Source organism: Humulus lupulus, chromosome 7 (assembly GCF_963169125.1).
Source record: "Humulus lupulus chromosome 7, drHumLupu1.1, whole genome shotgun sequence".
In the NCBI taxonomy this organism is placed as follows: Eukaryota; Viridiplantae; Streptophyta; class Magnoliopsida; order Rosales; family Cannabaceae; genus Humulus; species Humulus lupulus.
Window position 1 is genome coordinate 1,650,329 of NC_084799.1, and position 10,320 is coordinate 1,660,648.

A 10,320-nucleotide genomic window follows, 5' to 3' on the forward strand; every position below is an offset into this window, starting at 1 on the left:
TACATATGTCAATGATGCAAATGAATGCGTGGCACCTGAATCTATTAATGCATGAGTGAGAATACCAGATGCAAAAATATCACCTGACACAACAGAGTTGTTGGTATCAGCATCAGCCTGAGTAATCGTGAACACCCTAGCATTTGTCCTCTGAGGTTCATCCTTCATTTGTTGGTTCTTCATCAATGGACAATCTTTGATAAAATGATCCCCCTTGCCCCATTTGAAGCAGCTCTTAGTTAGAAGCCTGCACTCCCCGAAATGATTCTTTCCACAAGTTTGACATCGTGGCATTTGTTGGAATCCAGGTTGCCTGTTTTGCTGACCTCCTTTAAATTTCTTATTCTGTCCTTGTCTAAATTGGAAATTCTGGGCCCCTCTTTTGTTGTCATTGTGAAAGCGGCTTTGTTCTTTGTTGAATGGAGTGTCTCTACGAGGCATGCTAGTAGCAGCTTTAGATTTTGTTATTTTTTCTTCTCTGTGTTCAGCTCTCAAAGCTTTCTCCACAGCCTGAGCATAAGAAAGAGGCCCTGTACGTCCCATATCTACATCTCTAGCCAATTCTGGTTGTAGACCCTCCAGGAAGCGATTCACTCTACTAGTTTCAGTGTTAACCAAGTCTGGTGCAAACTTGGCTAACCGGTCAAATGTCCTGGCGTACTCAGCCACTGATAGATTCCCCTGTTGCAATCTAGTGAACTCACTTACTTTGGCAGTCAACACAGCTTCATTATAAAACTTCTCATTGAAGACCAGTTCAAATTCTGCCCAAGTCATCTGATTCACTTCTCTAGTCTGCTTAACCACTTCCCACCAGATCTTAGCATCCTTTTTAAGTGTATGTGCAGCACAAGAAACTTTTTCCCTGTCACTTAGTTGCATGAACTCAAAGATGTCTTCTAAAGAACTCTTCCAGTCTTGTGCGTCAAGTGGGTCAGTGCTACCTTCAAATACTGGTGGGCGTTGTTTTCGGAACCGTTCATATAATGGTTCCATGGGGTGCACTGCAGGTGGAGCTTGTAGAGGTGTTGGAGTTTCAGTAGGTGGTGTTGGTGCTTGCCTTTGTCGTTGTTCTGCTAACAACTTCTCAATTTGTTCAGCCTGTCTATTCACCACCGCTCGAAGTTGAGCCATTTCTTGTTCATATTTATTGCTGCAAGAGCCTTCAGTAGCCCCCATACCATGTTCATGATCCATCTGTGTTATTATATATCTTTTAAGACAAAATGTCCATAACTTATGTCATTTAGCCAATAAAGCACATGATGCATGCAACCAGCACATAATAAATGCACACATAAAACTTACAGATGAACTGAGCATTATCCTTTCCTCAATGTGTACATATGAACGGTCTACAAGAACATTTTAACCATGGCGCTCTGATACCAACTTGTAACACCCTCACTTATTTTAGTTAAAAACCATATTTGAGGTGTTACGTTTTAAAACTATATCATAATTTATTTCTGCGGAAGTCTGGACATTTTTTTTTTTTTTAACTTGAAAACTTATTTCACATTATTTACATTAAACATAAAGTGTGTCTCAAACATATTATACATAAGTATTAAATAACCCAATTTATTTTCAAAACATAACTTCACACTTTATTACAAACATCTCACTGATAACTGAAATAACCCACAAAAAGGTCGATGTGTTCATATGTACAAATCAGGGTCAGGACCATGCTTCAGTTCTCCTCATATCATTCACATATTTCTTTCTCTACCTGCAACACAAGACAACTGTGAGCCTAAAGCTCAGTAAGCAAAGTAATGCATGCAATGCAAATGATTACCCAATATCAATGGACATATACAACTTCTTTTTTTTTTTTAAATTTTGGGCCCCTTAATATTGTGCACACTGTTTGAATTGGTCAATGCCTGCAGGGCTTGTTACACATATAATACAAAATCCCATGGGTTCTCCTCCGGCTAGCCTTCACCACAGTAGGGCACATTAAAAACCTTATTCCATCGTTGCCCCGTCAGGCTCAAGAGTTAAGGCGGCCACACACTGTGGTGTCAATACATATAACAATAACTCATATGGAGGAGAAATAAAAACGGAAATATGGCAAACAATATAATTGGTTCACTAAACCTAGCCCAAATTATTGGGCAGCCACTATAAGCCTACTATAGGCCTCCGTTTACACTTATTAACACTTTCATTTGCCTTTTCAAAACAGTGGCACTGAACTTAAACTTCTTATTACAACTTTCTTTTATGTTGCACAAAACTTGCAAAGGCATTATATAATTAATCATCATAATATCATGCATGGTCTTATATCATATAATAATTTACCATATCACTATTATGCCATGCATACAAATTTATGATGAAGTGTCACTGTATGTTAATACCACTTACTCACAAAATATTCATATAATGCATACTTTCACATAACACATAATTCTTGTGTTGCAGTTGAGTACTTTACTTACCTTTTGTCCACAATATATTTCACCGTGTAACAAGTGATGTCTTAGGTATTGATGTGCTTATCCTGACAATAGCATGGATTTCTCATCATAATGATGGCAGTAATACATTGAACTCTCATTTAAAAATACCCATAAGACTTCATATCAAATTTCATACCCAAAACATGCCTAAAATGCCTTAAACCACCTAGATCGAGCATTAGATTTATCTTAGACATTTGGGGAAATTTTGACAGAGTTTCCCCTTAATTTTAGCTATCCTCAAATATCAAAATACACCAATAATCAACATCAATTAACCTGCCATAACCATATATCCCAAATACCAACATGATTCATCATAATGTTATCATATACCGATTTTGATAAAATTCTTATCTCCTAGATCATCACCCAAATTAAATGAGTCTCCACATATATTCAAACATTTATAAACATATATACTCTCTTATAAACTCAATCAAATAACCAAAAATCTTCTTGTACTCCAAGAACCCCAAAAACCTCATAAAACACAAAATTTCACTTACCGAGCAACTTTTCGACGAAAACAATCTCTTCAAGCTTTTCTAAACCTCAAACCACTTGGAAACCCCAAGAAATATCTTAAAAAGGATAAAACACCATATATAAGTTCTCAGAAAAATTCAAAAACATAGTTTAACTTCCAAGTACAAGAACTTACCATAAAAAGGCTAGAACTAAGCTTAATCTACTTCTTTGGCTTTGCTTTCACTTGGATCTCCTTAGAATTTCTTCAAACCAGCCAAGAAATGGTTTTTGGTTTTCTTTTCTCTCTGTTTTTCAGAATAATGGTCGTGCAAAGTGATAAGGTTTGATGAAAATTCCTTATTTTCAATGATTTAGCCTTATTGTCAAAAGTTGACACCTTTCATCTCATCATTTCACCTTTTGACTTATGAAAACCTTATCACTTCAATAATTTCGACTTAATCATCTGCTAGGCCTATTATCCTTATGTGTAAAACACTCACACCAAACCTTAGGTCCATATGACTTCATACCCAATAGTTATGCTTACCCGATCGAGCGTAGCGCACTTATGCTAAGCCCGTTTTGACTTTGCATCAATACCACTGATTATGTATACCTCCCATCAAGAATTGATCTAATGGTTCTAAAACCATTTTTACATCATCAATGAGACCTTAATCCTACCTCGATTACATTTGGTAAATCCATAAATACTCAATTTTACACCGAAATACTAGTAATCGACATTGTACTATTTTCCACTACTTAACCTATTTTGCCTTCTATATCTCACTTTCAACACTTAATTCCATGCCTTGTCCATATTTTTCATACTTTCTTATATCTTGAGCACATCAAACACCCATAAAAGACAACTCAAATGCCACAAGGTTAATAATATTGAGCATACATATAGACATCACATACACAACTTTTATACTTATACATGAAAACACTTATAAGAATATGCATAAGCTCAAATTATACATATTGTATGATATGTAATGCAATGCAATCATGTGATTATTGGCTATATATATCAAAATAATGTGGGTGCTACAGATTTCAAGATTAAACAATGTATTATAGTTAGAATGGTAGAAAAAATTATTTTTGTGCATTTTTTTATATGATTTGTGGGTTTTATTAGAAATATTAATTTAAAGTATGAAAAATAGTTTTTATTTATATTTGAGATACTATATTGTTTAATTTTAAGATGATACCACATTATTTACTATTTTAAAATTTTTATTACTATTTAATCCAAAAATTATACATTTTTAATTATTTTTTAATATTTGTTAAGCATATATATGTAAATATGTTTTGCAAAAATGTATTTAATAATTGTCTAAAATAAGAAAAATAATTTAATTTTAATTTTACATAAAAAATAGTAATTCGAGTTTATAATGTTTATAATTTTTTTTTAATTTATATTATTATTTAATTAGAAAATTATATATATTTGTAATCTTTATTAAAATTTAACTAGGTTATTTATATATAATTATGTTATTTTATTGATTTAGTAATATTTTATTAATTAATTAATTAAAAATTTTAAGTTGTGGTTTTAACTGAGATTTTTGCCTCAAATTTTCGATTTCAAGCACACATTTGAGGTTTTTAAGTTTCTAAAATTTCAATAATAAATTATTGTTAATCTAATTATTTAATGAAGTTTGTTTATTAATATTTTATTTATTAATTAATTTAATTTTGTAGGTTGTGAATTTAATAGCAAAGTGCGCTCTTTGCAAAGTGAAGTAAATTTGTTAGCAATGACTATTAATTGCAAGTGGTACATACATTATCTTCTTTCTTGTTTTAGTATTATTAAACTTTTGTTAGAGGGGTTTAAATATCTTATATATTCATCCATAGTGAAGTAGGTTCTGAGATTAAAATTGTGTGTTTCGGTGATAACATAAGGTTGAGAACTGTGTGTTTTGGTGAAGTAGGTTTTGGAAAATTTGTTTGTGTGCTGCGGAGCTATAAGGAAGAAACTTATTGTGTGTGTTATTTGAATTTTTTGACTTGTTGTTCACAGATGGTTAGATCACTATTATAGGGGAAATGCTGTTCGATTTTGTCTAGAATTATGTATTTTATTATTCTATTATTATATTTGTATTGTGTTGTGCTTATTCGATTGGATTTGATTAGATTGACAGATGGTTAGGTTACTAATATAGGGGAAATGCTGCCCAATTTTTCGTATGCTTATTTAGTATTTTTTTTAGTTTAATTTTTCATAGACATAGGAGATGATATGGATAGAAAATGGATGTCAACGAATAGGTTATCCGTGGAATATAAAAACGGGGTCAACCTTTTTCTGACCAGTCTACCAAAACATCCCGAGATTCCAAATAATATATAAATTGTGCAACCTAAAGTAACTAACTACAATTTCAATTATTTTGACAATCTATAGTTGAATTTTACTAATATTCTTTATATTAAGTATTTTTAGTTAAATACTAGTGTCCACACCAACCAGACAAGTGACATTTGGATATTATGTGATGAGGATGTTGAAGGATTACATTGAACATCCACGACCTGGACATTACTTGAAGAAAGAGGTATGTATATATAAATTTATACAAAGTTAACAATTTATTTATTATTAAAGTATATATAATTAAATAATAATTAACTAATATATTTTACTTTGTATTTTTTTTAGCTAAACACTACGCCATATACACCAGCACAGATTAATGAACTGCGACAACACTAGGCGAACCATATGCTACCGATAATTCAAAGTCATCGTCCCACATATTAGGTTTTTTTTTACATTTTATTTCTTACCATATGTCTAGCTAGCTAGAGTAATATTTATTAATTTTGTATGTTTAACAACAAATATAATAATTTTGTATATTTAGCTAGCAAAAACATATTATATACACATTTCGGTTTTATTAATGAAAATTCACAATTTAAATTTGCATATAATTTAGATTTTTTAATTAATATATTTAATTATATTTCAAAAAATATTAATATATTTAATTCTATTAATTAATATACTGAAAAATAATTATTTATTTATTTATTTTTTTTAAATTACAAAAACCAATGACATCTCCCAAGGGGAGACGTTGAAAGTCTACAAAGTCTCCCCATGGGAGACGTCATAGGGCCACTTTAGATGGCTCCTGCAACAACGTCTCCCTTAGGGGGAGACATTAAATGTCTACAATGTCTCCCCCATATAGCCATTAAATGCCTATTTTGTTGTAGTGATAGTTAGTTCAAAAACCTACTATTTTCAAAATTTGAAGAAAATTGATTAAATTATCCACTGTCAGTTATTTTAAACTCATTTTTTTATTTTGGAGTTCCTCTATTATTATTTTTGTTTTTCCTTCTCTACACTTGTTGAATTTTTAGAGCTCCTTTAAATATTATTCTTATTTTTTTTATTCTTTTTTATTATTTTAAGGAAAAATAGCAGTAAAAGTACCTAATAGTTTGAATTTTTTTTGAATTAATACCCTTTTTTTGTGGGAAAAATACCCAATGTCCACTTCTGTTGGTATCTGTTGGTACCCAGTCTTAAAATTTCGTTAAAAGTTAACCCAGGACCTACGTGTCAGTTCCATATTGGCCAATTTAAAAATATTTTTTTAAAATAGAAAAAAATTAAAATCAATAAAAAAACAATTAAAATTTATTTTTATTATCATTTTTTAGAAAAATATTATTAAAGAAAAAAAATTAAAATTGAAAAAAAAATATTTAATCAATAAAAAAATCAATTTTATTTTTATAACAAGTTTTTAGAAAAATATTATTAAAAAATTAATTTAAAATAGAAAAAAATTAATCAATTTTTAAAAAAAATATAAAATAATATTTAAATTTTAAAAATAAATTATAAATTATAAATTTTAATTTTTTTTATTGATTAAATAATTTGTTTTTATTTTAAATTAATTTTTTCTAAAACTAATTATAAAATAAATTTTAATTTTTTTTAATAATTTGTTTCGATTTTAATTTTTTTTACTGATTTTAAGTTTTTTTACTGATTACGTTATTTTTTAATATTTTTTTCTATTTTAAATTTAATTTACATGCAACATATAGGTTTACATGCTTCATTGCGTCAGGGCCCATGCAGCAAAGAAAAAATGACTGTTAAAGAGGAAGCAGAGTAAATTGATGACTGCTGTAGAAGTAAAAACAAAGTCAACAAGAACTGAAGTAAATTATGGTATGAAAAAAAGGAGTGGAGGAAGAGATGTTTACGTGTATACATTGCGTGAGGGCCCCATGCAGCAAAGAAAAAAAGGAGTGGAGGTAGAGATGTTTTCGTGTGTATACATTGATTAGCTAGCTACTCGACATAAAGCGCCACTGATCACAACTTGCTAAAACATTTGTACCGCTATTTTCAGCCAAAGTTATCAACAAAACTTGAAACAGAGTTAGAGAGAATTCAGAAGAAGAAGAAAATAAAGAAGATATGGAAGAAGCTATTGTTTCCTGTGTGGTTGAAAGAGTTGGCGACTTGCTAATCAATGAAGCCAAATTCTTGTGGGGAGTCAAAGGCCAAATCGAGAATGCACAGAGCAAGCTGCAATGTATGAGCGCTTTCTTACAAGACGCAGATGCTTTTGTAAGAAATGGTGATCAGAGAGTACGTCTTTTGGTTGTCAAAGTCAGAGATACTTCTTATGACTTGGAGGATGTTATTGAAACTTACATCTTCAAAGTGGCTCTGAAGAAGAAAGGAGGTGTGGTGAGTAAACTGAAAAGATATGTTTGCATCTTCAAGGAAGGAGTTGATGTCCATAGAGTTGGATCAAAGATAAAGGAGATCTCATCCAACATTGATGCTTGGACTTCAGAATTACAAAAGTATGGAGTACACGAGTCAATGGTTATGGCAGCTGGAACATCTTCAAACCAAGTTCTTGAGCAAAGACGACAGGCTTATTCTCATGTTGTGGAGAATGATGTTGTTGGATTTGAGAAAGACATCAAAGAATTGGTTGCCCATTTGACTGGGAAAGAGAATCCTCAAAATCCTAGGGTGATCTCTGTATGTGGGATGGGTGGCTTAGGGAAGACTACCCTAGCAAGAAAGGTTTATCATCATCCTCAAGTCAGGAGTCACTTTGATTGTTTTGCTTGGGTCTCGATATCTCAGCAGTGTAATAGACGCAACGCCTGGGAAGAAATCTTATTTGCTTTCACTTCTCCCACCAAGGAAAGAAGAGAAGAAATCAAAATCCTCAGTGATGGTGAATTAGCGGAAGAGCTCTACAACTTTCAGAAAGAGAAGAAATGTTTGGTGCTCCTCGACGATATATGGTCCACTGACACATGGGATCTTCTAAAACATGCATTCCCTCCAGGTGACATTGATAGCAAGATTTTACTCACTACTCGAATAATGAATATAGGTCCTTATGCGGATCAACATTGCTACATCCATCAACCTACGTGTCTCGATGAGAATCAAAGTTGGGAGTTGTTTCAGAACAAATCTTCATATTTTGGAAAGGATCAAACAAGTAATATATTTCACTCTCAATTTGTCTTACTATCCTATTTTATTTATGTGTGTACATTTCCATGAAAAGTTAGTAATACATAGCCTTTTTTACACATGTTTTGGAATACGTTATCAGACATAAAAGATGCGGAAAGAATGGAAGCACTAGGGCGAGAGATGCTTAAAGATTGTTTTGGTTTGCCATTAGCTATCATTGTGCTCGGTGGGCTTCTATCTACGAAACACTCAGTTGATGAGTGGGAGGAGATGAAAAGAAATGTGGTGAGATACATAAGTAAAGGCAGAGAGCATTGTGACTCAAAATGCCATGGTGTTTCATGGGTGTTAGGTTTGAGTTACGATGAGTTGCCATTTTACTTAAAGCCTTGTTTTCTATACTTGGCTCGTTATCCTGAAGACGCCATCATACAAGTAAAAGAATTATGTCTTATGCTTATGGCAGAAGGTTTTATATCGCCAAGAAGACATTCAACGGAAACTATTGAAGATGTAGCATATGATTACTTAAGTGAGTTGGTGGAGAGGAGCATGGTTCAAGTAGAAAATTGGGGTTTAAGAGGAAAAATGAAAACATTTCGCATTCATGATCTTATGCGAGACTTGTATGTGACTAAAGCTCAAGATGAGAATTTTCTACATCATATTGATTTGAGGAATCAGGTGGAAGAGCCACTAAAACCTGTAACTACCATAGCAAGGAGAGTTTCAATTTATTCGCATGGTTATTCTGGTGATGATTTTTTTAGTTTTGTTGATAGCAAAAATGGCTCTCTTAGGTGCCTTACTGTAGATTGGGGAGATACCACACAACAAGTATTGAGACGTGGGTTTAATAGGTTTTTCATGCTTAGAATTTTAAATCTAAGTTTCTCGCTCGATGTTAGTTTGAAGTTGCCTAAAGAAATTGGAAAGCTTATTCACCTAAGGTTGTTGAGTATTAGTGACAGTAATTACTCTTTGGAAAAGATCCCATCTTCTGTTGGTAATTTAAGATACCTGCAGACTTTAAAGTTAAGACTGGGGGGTTGTGAAAGAGTACCAGATGTAATCTGGAAGTTAGAACAACTTAGACATTTACACTTCTTAGTTGAGGATGGTCCAGTGGCGTGCACGTTGAGGTTACCTAACATTAGAAATTTACAAACATTGAAAGGTGTTTCAACTGAGTGCTTTGATTGGAATGATTTTCTACATTTGAGGAATCTCAAGAAATTACAGATTTTTCTGGGTAAAAATTTGGGGAATATTTACCACGATCCCCCAACCGTCACATTTGATTGTCTTCGACATTTACAAGTATCTAATAAAGGGGATGCTATTGATGTTGTTCCTGTGATATTAAGCTACCCTCAAATTTATAAGCTTAAAGTGTGTGGGGGAATAGTAAAATTACCAGAATACAACCAATTCTCCCCAAACCTTATCAAGTTACGCTTGAAATTTACTGTTCTTAAGGACGATCCAATGCCAACCCTAGAAAAGCTATCGAGTTTAAGAGTCCTTTCCTTATGTGGTAGCTTTAAGGGGAATGAGATGGTGTGCTCAAAAGGAGGTTTCCCTCAACTAGAATCTCTTTTCATGGATCTTCTACACTGCTTAGAAGAGTGGAAGGTGGAGGAAGGAGCCTTGTCTAGTCTTCGCTTTTTGCTGATTAGAGGATGCTTTAGCTTGAGGAGTGTTCCGGATGGATTAAGATACATTGCTACGCTTAAGGAAATGAAGATTATAATGATGCCTAGTAAATTCATAGAAAGGGTGGAGGAAGGAGGAGAGGATTTCTACAAAGTCCACCACGTCCCATCCCGTTTATTTATCTATTGA

At 32.6% G+C, this 10,320-nt stretch overlaps 1 protein-coding gene across 1 annotated transcript; it reads left to right on the plus strand.

Moving 5' to 3' along the window:
* Positions 1-7,399: 7,399 nt before the first annotated feature.
* Positions 7,400-10,320, plus strand: LOC133789587 (putative disease resistance protein At1g50180). The gene is made up of 2 exons (XM_062227386.1): positions 7,400-8,497; positions 8,615-10,320. The coding sequence occupies exons 1-2, from the start codon at positions 7,444-7,446 to the stop codon at positions 10,318-10,320; spliced, it is 2,760 nt and encodes a 919-aa protein (XP_062083370.1). The 5' UTR covers positions 7,400-7,443.

Bases quoted from the DNA above. Each gene is read 5' to 3' on its own strand.
- LOC133789587 (XM_062227386.1), top strand. From the start codon at position 7,444: ATGGAAGAAGCTATTGTTTCCTGTGTGGTTGAAAGAGTTGGCGACTTG. The intron at 8,498-8,614 runs GTAATATATTTC...ATACGTTATCAG, and splicing joins TTTTGGAAAGGATCAAACAA to ACATAAAAGATGCGGAAAGA.